The 12,186-nt window shown below is 56.5% G+C and overlaps 2 protein-coding genes across 2 annotated transcripts; both read right to left on the minus strand.

Moving 5' to 3' along the window:
- Positions 1-5,240: 5,240 nt before the first annotated feature.
- MYOD1 (myogenic differentiation 1) lies at positions 5,241-7,208 on the minus strand. The gene is made up of 3 exons (XM_008575454.1): positions 6,369-7,208; positions 5,795-5,873; positions 5,241-5,491 (listed from the first exon to the last, which is right to left on the minus strand). Exons 1-3 carry the CDS (start codon positions 6,996-6,998, stop codon positions 5,241-5,243), a joined length of 960 nt encoding a protein of 319 aa, XP_008573676.1. The 5' UTR covers positions 6,999-7,208.
- LOC103592653 (myoblast determination protein 1-like) lies at positions 7,209-9,651 on the minus strand. The gene is made up of 2 exons (XM_008575457.1): positions 8,951-9,651; positions 7,209-7,413 (listed from the first exon to the last, which is right to left on the minus strand). The coding sequence occupies exons 1-2, from the start codon at positions 9,649-9,651 to the stop codon at positions 7,209-7,211; spliced, it is 906 nt and encodes a 301-aa protein (XP_008573679.1).
- Positions 9,652-12,186: the final 2,535 nt, after the last annotated feature.

Raw genomic sequence — 12,186 nt, forward strand, 5'->3', positions numbered from 1 at the left:
CTAAGTGGGCGAGCCTGACACAAAGTGGACGTGGAGGCTGTGACACTCGGCCAGTGCCTGCCCTGGGAGTGAGTCGCTCAGTGGGCCGCGGGCCCGGCGCGCGAGTGAGCCTCGGGCTGGCCCCACACCATCGTCTTTGTCCTTATCTTCCTCCTCTTACTTCTTTCTCCTGCCTTTTCCAGTCTTGCCTACCCCTTTCCATTCACATCAGGCTGCACATTTTTTGATTGCCTCTTCATGTGACTATGATTTTATTATATCATTTTCTATACAGAGAATAAAGAGATAATTCAGTCTTTCTTTCAACATGGTTGGTCAAAACTTGTTTTGTACTATTGATAATTTAGCAAGGTTTCTTTCAGCCTCACAAGTCTATTGGAAATGTCATGTACAGTTTTAGGATTGGTGTCAAATTTGGGGAAACCTCAATCAAGTTTCTTCCATCTGTGGGCTGTAAGAGTTCAAGGCATTTTGAGTTTTCTTGTGTGGTAAAAAAGTATTTAATTTTAAGTACTTTTAATTGTCAAGTTTCATTAAAAATTGTGTTGATGATGTTAAGATCTTGTTACAGTGGCATATTATAAATTTTATGCTATCTTTGTTAATGTCAGTACTTTGTGTCAGATAAGCAAAAAATTTAAATCTTTTTCCAGTATGCTCATATAATTCATTATTCTTTGTTAATTGGATTATCAAACAATGCAAGAGTCTTTTCCATAATTCTGTTTGAAAGTTACCTCTTTTAATAAACTACTCTTTGGTGTGATCTAAGTATTTTTTGGGTTACAATTGTCTTCTCAATGTCAGAATCATTTTAATTTATTTCGTTGTTCATCATTCTTGCTTCTGTTTTATATTCCATGTATTTAAAATATATTCCGCTCAACCCAGGTGAAATGCATACCTTTAGACAGCACCCCAACATGCCCATAAATGCCACCCAACACAACAGGAAGTCAGAATAGAAAGAGATGATGGTCACAATTGATTGTTTAAAGTGACTTACTTTGGCAAATTAGAAAAGAAACTAGATCATGTAGACATATTTCTAGGCCTTCTCCCATGGCCTTGGAAGGAGCTCATACAAGGGAAGGGACCTGAAGCTTAAACTTCATTGGCTTCATGGTGTATCAGCCTCTGGTGGTGTACTCTGGGTACACGTGTGCTATTGTATGAGCACATATGTGTAAGACATATGCATATGACTCTGTGGGGGGCATGGCCCTGGTGCTTCTTCAGATCCAGCTCAGATAAACATGGCCCCATGGATGGTGTATCAGCCTCTGGTGGTGTACTCTGGGTACACGTGTGCTATTGTATGAGCACATATGTGTAAGACATATGCATATGTCTCTGTGGGGGGCATGGCCCTGGTGCTTCTTCAGATCCAGCTCAGATAAACATGGCCCCATGGGCAAAGGATGTTTCATCTACACTGCAAATTGAGTTGGGCTCAGCTAGATTCCCACCCCCACCCACTGCCTTGAGGAGACTGAGCTAAGGAACAGGCCAAGAGAGAACCTCAAATCCCATCCTCCACAGTGTGATCCAATCTCCAGCTGCCCCCCTCCCTCCTAACTTTTCTCACTTCCTCCCTCCTGACTTCTCTGCAGAGGTCACAGAGCAAGGCAGTGAGTGAAGAGTGCAGTCTCTGGAGCCCTCTGACTGGGTTCAAATCCTGGCTCATGACCTAAGTTGCTCCAATTAGAGTTCTTCCCTGGGAATTTTCTAACCACAGTTTAATGGTGAAATCTAAGGTAACCCCAAGTTGCTGGAGAAAACCAATATAGATTAGAAGGAGTGAAGCAAAGTAGGACAAGAAAGGGGATTCCTGGAAGAGTGAGAGAGGCTCTGGTCCCAGCTTCGAGGCCCATAGATGCTGGGCTGCTTATAGCTCTACTCCCGTATATGAGCTGCCCTATGTCCTTCCAATACATCCCCTTGGGGGTTTAAGTTAGTTTGAATGGGGTTTCTATCACTTGCAAACAGAAGCGTCTTGGACTAAATGTGTCCCCATACCTGCCTCTCCTCCTGAGGTCCCCATCTCTGTAATGGTACCACCACTCACTCAGTAGTAAACCAGAGCTTTAGGGCCTCCACACACAAGATACTGTGTTTTCACCCAGCATGGGACCTAGCGTCTGTCAAATGAATGAATTTGTGAATGAGCCCCAGTGGGTCTCAAATGAGTGTAAAAAGCCCCCAGGGGCATCCAGGGAAGCAGCCAGAAGACAGTGGAGGATCATCACTAACAGAACAGCTCTGTTCTGTTCTGGGCAGCTCCTCAGGGACCTTGTGTTGGGATGAGCACCGGCGCTCCTCAGAGCACACAGCTGATTCTCAGATATGTAGCAAGGCTGTTCTTTCAGGCATCACATCCTACCTGCATTCCCAAGGGCTCCCCACTGGACAAACAAAGCCCTGAAAATGGGCCTGTAGAGTTTTCAGGAAGAGGGTCTATAGGCGTGGGATGTAAGAGGCACTGAGGTCCTGCTGGCAAGTGTATGTGTGTGTGTGTGGGGGGGGTATGTGAGTGGGGAAGAACTTTTGCCAGACTGTCCCTCCAGGGACCTCGGACCCAGGGGAGGGCAGAGAGGCCTCTGTGTGTGTGTGGGGGGGTCTCTCTCCTGTGGGTGTGCATGGGTCTGTGGGCACATTGTCTACTCTTATTCCTCAAGACAGAGCTCAAATGGCACCTCCTCCAGGAAACTCCCAACACCCTGGCTAAATAGATGACCCCTCCTCTGCTCTCAGAGTCATGCCCCTCTTCTCACACCCTCTTCTGACAGAGCTGGATGCTCTACTTGCTGGGTTGCTACTGGCTGAGTAGAGGCGTCTGTGCCTGTCAGGTCTTCTGTGCTGTTTCCTTGCAGCCACACCTATCACTAAGGGCCTGTAAGTGCCGTACAGCTTACAGTGCTCCTCTACACTCATTTAGTTTTCCCTCATAATGTTGTGAGCACCCTATCACATCCTCTATACCCATGAGGAGGAGGGGCCACGACCTTCCAGTGATCCTTCTGGATCCAGGGTTCACACCGTGGGTTCACACCAGGGTTCACACTGTGTGTATGGAGGGGTGTGACTCTCAACCTTGCACTCACTTCAGAATCACCTGCACTCACTTCAGAATCACCTGAGGTGGCGCTTTTGAAAAATACCAGTACCCCGCCCTGGGTATCTGAGGCAGATACATTAAATCAGAATCTCTGGGGGATGGGTTTAGACATGGATCTTTAAAAAAAAAAAAGAAACTCAGATCGACCTAATGTGCATCCTTCCATGAGAACCACTGACTGTGTGAGGTGATGTGTGTCAAGGTCAGAGGAATCTCCCACATATCTGAGACCTACACACCCTTTCTTCCCCCGATAGCAGGTTTCCTCTTTGCAATCCGTCAGCGGCCTACAGGGATCGCTGCGGGACAGCTGGCCGGGTTTGCCGATTCTCCTCTGGATCCCGCCCCCATGCCCAGGGAAAGACGGAGTCACCGCGGTATAAATTAGCGTCTTTATTTCGAATACCTGAGCGAGCGCCCACAGCTCGCCCGCCTGCCATATAAACATACAAAGTCCCTGTTGCACCACACACCATGCCTTAGCGATAAATACAGCCCTAGGGGCTCCTGCTCTGGCAAAGCAACTCTTATTTACAGGAATAGATTACAAAAGTATTACAAAAAGTGGTCCTGAACCAGGGGACGGGGTGGGGGTGGGTTACAGTTACACCTGTTACACTTGGGATGGGAGTGCACCCTGCAAGCGGTGGGAAAGGGTGGATGTCGCGAGGGCTCCAGAAAGGAGAGGCCACGCCACTTCCAAACAACCTGTGTGTTCGGGGGCAGGGTCTATCCCCCCTCCATGCGGGAGGAGGCAAAGGAAGGGGAAGGGCCTAGCCCTTCAAGGATCAGCTCTGGCCCACCGAGCGGCCATCGCGGCAGGTCTCCGGGAAAGGGTGCTGTGTGGAAGAAATGGACTGTTGTCCTTGCCCTGGGGGACGGGGGCCAGAAGCACACTTAAGTTATCCCGCCTCTCCAGCTTCTGGAGGGGTCGCTTTTAAAGCGCTGTTGGCGGGGCAGTTACACCTGTTACACTTGGGATGGGAGTGCACCCTGCAGGCGGTGGGAAAGGGTGGATGTCGCGAGGGCTCCAGAAAGGAGAGGCCACGCCACTTCCAAACAACCTGTGTGTTCGGGGGCAGGGTCTATCCCCCCTCCATGCGGGAGGAGGCAAAGGAAGGGGAAGGGCCTAGCCCTTCAAGGATCAGCTCTGGCCCACCGAGGAACACCGAGCGGCCATCGCGGCAGGTCTCCGGGAAAGGGTGCTGTGTGGAAGAAATGGACTGTGTCCTTGCCCTGGGGGACGGGGGCCAGAAGCACACTTAAGTAATCCCGCCTCTCCAGCTTCTGGAGGGGTCGCTTTTAAAGCGCTGTTGGCGGAGAGGGAGGGGTGGGTGGGGGGCACTTAAACTCAATCTTTTGGGCGCGAGGGACCCTAGGGACACCATCCCTCGGGCGGGAAGGCAGCGGCGCTCTACAACGCGGCAGCCTACCCCTTCAGAGCACCTGGTAGATCGGGTTGGGGTTCACGCCCGCAGGGCACTGGGGGGTATCGTCCGGGGACGGAGTGGGGGCGCCGCGCTCGGCCTCGCTTGGGGTGGCCGCCTCTTGCGGGCGCGGAGGCGACTCCGGTGGCGCGTCGGCCAGCAGGAGCTGGGGTGCGGCGGGGCTCTCCGTGGAGATGCGCTCCACGATGCTCGACAGACAGTCGAGGCTCGACACGGCCGCACTCTTCCCGGGCCTGGGTTCTGCGCGCAGAGAGGTAGGTTAGTAAGCAGGGGTGGAGCTGCGGACAAGTCTTCCACCCCTGGGCCAGTGCTTTAGGGTAGAGGAGAGAAACTGAGGACCTGTCAAAGTCCGGGACGATCCAAGCATGAGTGCGGGGAGAAAGGGGAGGGAGCTGCACGCTTAGTATTTTATTCCCTGCATCACCTCCCAGTATATCCCGTATGTATGGGGGCGGGGGGTAGGTGGCTGGATAGAGGGAAGCNGGGGCCAGAAGCACACTTAAGTTATCCCGCCTCTCCAGCTTCTGGAGGGGTCGCTTTTAAAGCGCTGTTGGCGGGGAGGAAGGGGTGGGTGGGGGGCACTTAAACTCAATCTTTTGGGCGCGAGGGACCCTAGGGACACCATCCCTCGGGCGGGAAGGCAGCGGCGCTCTACAACGCGGCAGCCTACCCCTTCAGAGCACCTGGTAGATCGGGTTGGGGTTCACGCCCGCAGGGCACTGGGGGGTATCGTCCGGGGACGGAGTGGGGGCGCCGCGCTCGGCCTCGCTTGGGGTGGCCGCCTCTTGCGGGCGCGGAGGCGACTCCGGTGGCGCGTCGGCCAGCAGGAGCTGGGGTGCGGCGGGGCTCTCCGTGGAGATGCGCTCCACGATGCTCGACAGACAGTCGAGGCTCGACACGGCCGCACTCTTCCCGGGCCTGGGTTCTGCGCGCAGAGAGGTAGGTTAGTAAGCAGGGGTGGAGCTGCGGACAAGTCTTCCACCCCTGGGCCAGTGCTTTAGGGTAGAGGAGAGAAACTGAGGACCTGTCAAAGTCCCGGACGATCCAAGCATGAGTGCGGGGAGAAAGGGGAGGGAGCTGCACGCTTAGTATTTTATTCCCTGCATCACCTCCCAGTATATCCCGTATGTATGGGGGCGGGGGGTAGGTGGCTGGATAGAGGGAAGCCAGGACAGCTCAAAAGGGCACGAGGAAGGGGCGCGAGCTGGGCGAAACGCGGAATACGCACCGCTGGGCGCCTCGCTGTAATAGGCGCCTTCGTAGCAATTCCGCCGCCGGGCACCGCTCGGGGGGCCGCTGTAGTCCATCTGCAAACGGCAAGGGCGACCGAGTCAGGGCGTGGGACCTCGCGGGGCCCGGGCACCACCGTAGCTGCCCTTCCCTAACTCTCCCAATTCTCAGCCACGAGTTCCGAGCCTGGATCTGTCCTGGCTGGAGGGTAGGGATGGGCAGGAGCTGGGATCTGCAGCATCCAGGGCCAAACCCTGGGCGGACGGTCACCTAAGGGCACAAATCTGCATTTTGGAAGTAGGGATAAGTAGAGAAAAAGCAGATCCTCACGTCCGAGCAGCAGTGTTCCTATAGCCCTCCCCAATCGGGCGGATCGCAGCTGTTTCGCGGTCCCCCTGCCCCCAAAAAGCACTGGCTACCTCAGTGACAACTGCCCAGGAGATGGTAGTCCACTCCCAGGCGGCCTCCCTGCCCAAATCCCCCGGAAGCCCAGCTCCCCGCCCTAGGAAACGCTTCCCAGATATGCCCAGTGCTGCCTTTATTTCTCCTCTCTCCTGGGGTCCCGACCTTACCATGCCGTCGGAGCAGTTGGAGCGCGGGCTAGACGCGTCCGAGTCGCCGCTGTAGTGCTCGCCGCTGCGGCCTGGGGGCAGAGGGCCGGGCGCATAGAAGGCAGTGGCGGCGCCAGGGGGCGCGGAGTCCTGGTCGCGCAGCAGAGCCTGCAGGCCCTCGATGTAGCGGATGGCGTTACGCAGGATTTCCACCTTGGGCAGTCGCTGGTTCGGGTTGCTAGACGTGCAGCGCTTGAGCGTCTCGAAGGCCTCATTAACTTTGCTCAGGCGGCGCCGCTCGCGCATGGTGGCGGCCTTGCGGCGGTCGGCATTGGTGGTCTTGCGCTTGCATGCCTTGCAAGCCCACAGTAGGCAGCGGCCCGCTTGGTGGTGCCCGCTGGGCGCGCGCACATGCTCGTCCTCGCGCGCGCTCGGGGCCGGGTGCACGGCCGCAGGGAAGTGCGAGTGCTCCTCGGGCTTCAGGAGCGCGCCCACGTGCACTAGGCGCGGGTCCAGGTCCTCGAAGAAGCGTAGGTCTGGGGAGTCGAAACATGGGTCGTCATAGAAGTCGTCCGCCGCGGCAAAGGAGCAGAGAGAGCCGTCTGGGCCCGTCAAGTCCACGTCGCGGAGCGGCGGCGACAGCAGCTCCATCTCCCGGCGGGGGGCGGCGCAGTCCTGGCCTAGCCCAGAGGAGCGGCAGAGGTTGTCCCGGAACTTTCTGCCGCTCTGGAGCCCCAGCCGTGCGATAGCAAAGTGCCGGGAGTCTGAATGCACACAGGACTGTCCCCCACCCCTCTCTGTCCTGTCTGGCCTGACGCGTGGCGAGGAAAGCAGTGGCAGCGCCCTGGGGCTTCCCCACCCCTAGCTTCGCGCCAGGCGCCCTGAGCTATTTATCCGTAGTAGTCTAAACGCCCGGGAGCCAGGGCAGGCGGCTGGGGGCGGGGGAGGCCGAGGCCAATGGGAACAGAGCAGGGTGGAGCCTGGGGTCCCCAGGGTGGCCGCCAGGGCGAAAGAGTAGCCGCCGTCCCGCCCCTCTACACTAGCTGGCGCGCTCTCCGGTCCCTTCCTAGGCAGGGAGGGAGACAGACTGGCAGCCCAACGCGGCTGCACTGGGCTCTCGGGCACACAGTTTCCAAACCTCTGCCGCACCCGATTCCTCCTGTGCCTGCGGGAAACGCTGGCCGCGCCCGCTCACCTCCGGGCTGACTTTGGGCCCTCCTCTATCCCCTGATTGTGGGGGACCCAGGAGCAGGGCGGGTGTAGAAAGCAGATCTGGAGAGATTTGGAGAGAGACTCAAGGTAATGGGGAAGAAACACACTTAGAGCTGAGATAGTGAGACGGTGAGATACACCCAAAGAGGCTGAGAGAGAGTAGAAAGCTAGAGAATTAGGGACAGAGAAGCGAGCAACGAGAGACAGTGAGACTCAGAGAATCTAAGTGGGCGAGGCTGACACAAAGTGGACGTGGAGGCTGTGACACTCGGCCAGTGCCTGCCCTGGGAGTGAGTCGCTCAGTGGGCCGCGGGCCCGGCGCCTCTTGCCTGAACGCTGGAATCCCCGCCGCGTCTGTGCAGGAGTCAGGGATCACTGCTAAAGCTTCGCGCCAATCTCTCCAAATTCGTGTCTTGCCTGGGTCAGGAGGGAGAGAAGTGGACTCTCGGCCACCTCAGCCTGCCCGTTTTGTCAGCCGGGTGCCCAGTGTCGTGGCCTGGGGTCTAGATTGTTCAGCTGGGAGGAAAACTCCGACTGCGCTTGTCTCCTTCTGGCGCCAGGTGCTGAGCCGAGGGAAGCGCGTTTCGAAAGGGTCGTCAACACGGGGACCTGGCCTGAGAGTCTTTGAGAGTAGGGTTTGTAGATCAGTTGAGGCCAGACTCCACAGTTTCCCAACTGTGTGACTTTGTGGATGTCACGGCTTCCCAAGCCTCAGTTTCCATTTTATAAATTCGGGGATGACAGCGATCTCTTGGAGTAATTGTGGTGGTCGTGAAACTCCAAAGAGACCAAGACGTGGAAGCCCTCAGTCCGAGGTGCAGGGTTACACTAGCAAGAGGGCTTGTTTCTGTCCCCAGCAGCCGCTGGACAGTATGCCCAGAGGGCTTCCTAGCGGTTGTCAGGGCACTGGGCCCTAATAGGGGCCCATGCAGTTTCCAGGCTGAGCTCCTGTGGAGGCCTCAGCTGTGTCTCTTCCCTGCAGACTCACTGGAGAGTCTGGGAACAGAGAAGGCAACCACTGCATGGGATCTCTGGCTCTCCTACATGCCCCAGAGTATCCCCCTCCCACATGGAGCCTCTCAGCCTCTTCATGACTCTGCAGTCCCCACCTTCCTGTCAGCACTCCAGCTAGAAATCTCCCTTGACCATACACTTCTGCCTGGGTCTCCCCTCCAGCAAATCAGAACATTTTTTTTTTTTCAAATACAGATTTTTATTTATTATTCTTTAATTAATTAATATTATTTACATTCTAAGATGTTGCAGAGCAGTTGGGGAGGGGGAGAAGGAAGGGAGTGGGGTAAGGGTGGAAGAGAAGGGGGCATGGTCGAGGCCNAGTCCACTCCCAGGCGGCCTCCCTGCCCAAATCCCCCGGAAGCCCAGCTCCCCGCCCTAGGAAACGCTTCCCAGATATGCCCAGTGCTGCCTTTATTTCTCCTCTCTCCTGGGGTCCCGACCTTACCATGCCGTCGGAGCAGTTGGAGCGCGGGCTAGACGCGTCCGAGTCGCCGCTGTAGTGCTCGCCGCTGCGGCCTGGGGGCAGAGGGCCGGGCGCATAGAAGGCAGTGGCGGCGCCAGGGGGCGCGGAGTCCTGGTCGCGCAGCAGAGCCTGCAGGCCCTCGATGTAGCGGATGGCGTTACGCAGGATTTCCACCTTGGGCAGTCGCTGGTTCGGGTTGCTAGACGTGCAGCGCTTGAGCGTCTCGAAGGCCTCATTAACTTTGCTCAGGCGGCGCCGCTCGCGCATGGTGGCGGCCTTGCGGCGGTCGGCATTGGTGGTCTTGCGCTTGCATGCCTTGCAAGCCCACAGTAGGCAGCGGCCCGCTTGGTGGTGCCCGCTGGGCGCGCGCACATGCTCGTCCTCGCGCGCGCTCGGGGCCGGGTGCACGGCCGCAGGGAAGTGCGAGTGCTCCTCGGGCTTCAGGAGCGCGCCCACGTGCACTAGGCGCGGGTCCAGGTCCTCGAAGAAGCGTAGGTCTGGGGAGTCGAAACATGGGTCGTCATAGAAGTCGTCCGCCGCGGCAAAGGAGCAGAGAGAGCCGTCTGGGCCCGTCAAGTCCACGTCGCGGAGCGGCGGCGACAGCAGCTCCATCTCCCGGCGGGGGGCGGCGCAGTCCTGGCCTAGCCCAGAGGAGCGGCAGAGGTTGTCCCGGAACTTTCTGCCGCTCTGGAGCCCCAGCCGTGCGATAGCAAAGTGCCGGGAGTCTGAATGCACACAGGACTGTCCCCCACCCCTCTCTGTCCTGTCTGGCCTGACGCGTGGCGAGGAAAGCAGTGGCAGCGCCCTGGGGCTTCCCCACCCCTAGCTTCGCGCCAGGCGCCCTGAGCTATTTATCCGTAGTAGTCTAAACGCCCGGGAGCCAGGGCAGGCGGCTGGGGGCGGGGGAGGCCGAGGCCAATGGGAACAGAGCAGGGTGGAGCCTGGGGTCCCCAGGGTGGCCGCCAGGGCGAAAGAGTAGCCGCCGTCCCGCCCCTCTACACTAGCTGGCGCGCTCTCCGGTCCCTTCCTAGGCAGGGAGGGAGACAGACTGGCAGCCCAACGCGGCTGCACTGGGCTCTCGGGCACACAGTTTCCAAACCTCTGCCGCACCCGATTCCTCCTGTGCCTGCGGGAAACGCTGGCCGCGCCCGCTCACCTCCGGGCTGACTTTGGGCCCTCCTCTATCCCCTGATTGTGGGGGACCCAGGAGCAGGGCGGGTGTAGAAAGCAGATCTGGAGAGATTTGGAGAGAGACTCAAGGTAATGGGGAAGAAACACACTTAGAGCTGAGATAGTGAGACGGTGAGATACACCCAAAGAGGCTGAGAGAGAGTAGAAAGCTAGAGAATTAGGGACAGAGAAGCGAGCAACGAGAGACAGTGAGACTCAGAGAATCTAAGTGGGCGAGGCTGACACAAAGTGGACGTGGAGGCTGTGACACTCGGCCAGTGCCTGCCCTGGGAGTGAGTCGCTCAGTGGGCCGCGGGCCCGGCGCCTCTTGACTGAACGCTGGAATCCCCGCCGCGTCTGTGCAGGAGTCAGGGATCGCTGCTAAAGCTTAGCGCCAATCTCTCCAAATTCGTGTCTTGCCTGGGTCAGGAGGGAGAGAAGTGGACTCTCGGCCACCTCAGCCTGCCCGTTTTGTCAGCCGGGTGCCCAGGGTCGTGGCCTGGGGTCTAGACTGTTCAGCTGGGAGGAAAACTCCGACTGCGCTTGTCTCCTTCTGGCGCCAGGTGCTGAGCCGAGGGAAGCGCGTTTCGAAAGGGTCGTCAACACGGGGACCTGGCCTGAGAGTCTTTGAGAGTAGGGTTTGTAGATCAGTTGAGGCCAGACTCCACAGTTTCCCAACTGTGTGACTTTGTGGATGTCACGGCTTCCCAAGCCTCAGTTTCCATTTTATAAATTCGGGGATGACAGCGATCTCTTGGAGTAATTGTGGTGGTCGTGAAACTCCAAAGAGACCAAGACGCGGAAGCCCTCAGTCCGAGGTGCAGGGTTACACTAGCAAGAGGGCTTGTTTCTGTCCCCAGCAGCCGCTGGACAGTATGCCCAGAGGGCTTCCTAGCGGTTGTCAGGGCACTGGGCCCTAATAGGGGCCCATGCAGTTTCCAGGCTGAGCTCCTGTGGAGGCCTCAGCTGTGTCTCTTCCCTGCAGACTCACTGGAGAGTCTGGGAACAGAGAAGGCAACCACTGCATGGGATCTCTGGCTCTCCTACATGCCCCAGAGTATCCCCCTCCCACATGGAGCCTCTCAGCCTCTTCATGACTCTGCAGTCCCCACCTTCCTGTCAGCACTCCAGCTAGAAATCTCCCTTGACCATACACTTCTGCCTGGGTCTCCCCTCCAGCAAATCAGAACATTTTTTTTTTTTCAAATACAGATTTTTATTTATTATTCTTTAATTAATTAATATTATTTACATTCTAAGATGTTGCAGAGCAGTTCTCCCTTGACCATACACTTCTGCCTGGGTCTCCCCTCCAGCAAATCAGAACATTTTTTTTTTCAAATACAGATTTTTATTTATTATTCTTTAATTAATTAATATTATTTACATTCTAAGATGTTGCAGAGCAGTTGGGGGAGGGGGAGAAGGAAGGGAGTGGGGTAAGGGTGGAAGAGAAGGGGGCATGGTCGAGGCCTGTGGCACCCCCCTTACTCTGGCAGGGGAGCCCAGGGGGCAGTGGCCTGGTGGTGGTTGCTGGGCTGGACACCAATGTGGGGGTGTGGCTGAGTTGCTCGGCCCTTCTCCTACTTGTGAGCCCCAGGGTCTTTTTTCCTTCTAGGTTTTATAGGTGTTCTTTGGTAGTGTTAGACCTTTACTGGTTAATATCAGAACTTTGTCTCTGATCTGTGTGTTTTTTGTTTTTTTCTTTCTGTTCTATGTTGGTTATTTGCTGTTCCCACCACTTAAATTCTGCACTGGAACTAATTTGTTATCCTTTGCTTACTTCTGAAATGGGGGAACTTCCCTGTAGTTGAGCTAAATTGCTGCTTTGCTGCTGATTCTCTGGGGAAGGGTTTTTGTTCAGCTCAGATTTTTATTGTTGACCTTGTAAGCACTTCTGGGTCTAGTGAGGTCCAGTACACCTGGGTTGTGTGGAAACTCTGGTCTGGACCTGAGTCTTTTCAGCAAACTGCACCC

The sequence above is a fragment of the Galeopterus variegatus genome, unplaced genomic scaffold (assembly GCF_000696425.1).
Source record: "Galeopterus variegatus unplaced genomic scaffold, G_variegatus-3.0.2 Scaffold1191, whole genome shotgun sequence".
NCBI lineage: Eukaryota > Metazoa > Chordata > Mammalia > Dermoptera > Cynocephalidae > Galeopterus > Galeopterus variegatus.

Excerpts from the sequence above, each read along its gene's own strand:
- LOC103592653 (XM_008575457.1), bottom strand. The coding sequence starts at position 9,651 with ATGGAGCTGCTGTCGCCGCCGCTCCGCGACGTGGACTTGACGGGCCCA. Across the intron at positions 7,414-8,950 it reads TCTGGGAAGCGTTTCCTAGG|GAAGGGACCGGAGAGCGCGC; the intron begins GCGGGGAGCTGG and ends CTCCCTGCCTAG.
- MYOD1 (XM_008575454.1), bottom strand. The coding sequence starts at position 6,998 with ATGGAGCTGCTGTCGCCGCCGCTCCGCGACGTGGACTTGACGGGCCCA. Across the intron at positions 5,874-6,368 it reads CCAACTGCTCCGACGGCATG|ATGGACTACAGCGGCCCCCC; the intron begins GTAAGGTCGGGA and ends TGCCGTTTGCAG. Across the intron at positions 5,492-5,794 it reads TTACAGCGAGGCGCCCAGCG|AACCCAGGCCCGGGAAGAGT; the intron begins GTGCGTATTCCG and ends CTCTGCGCGCAG.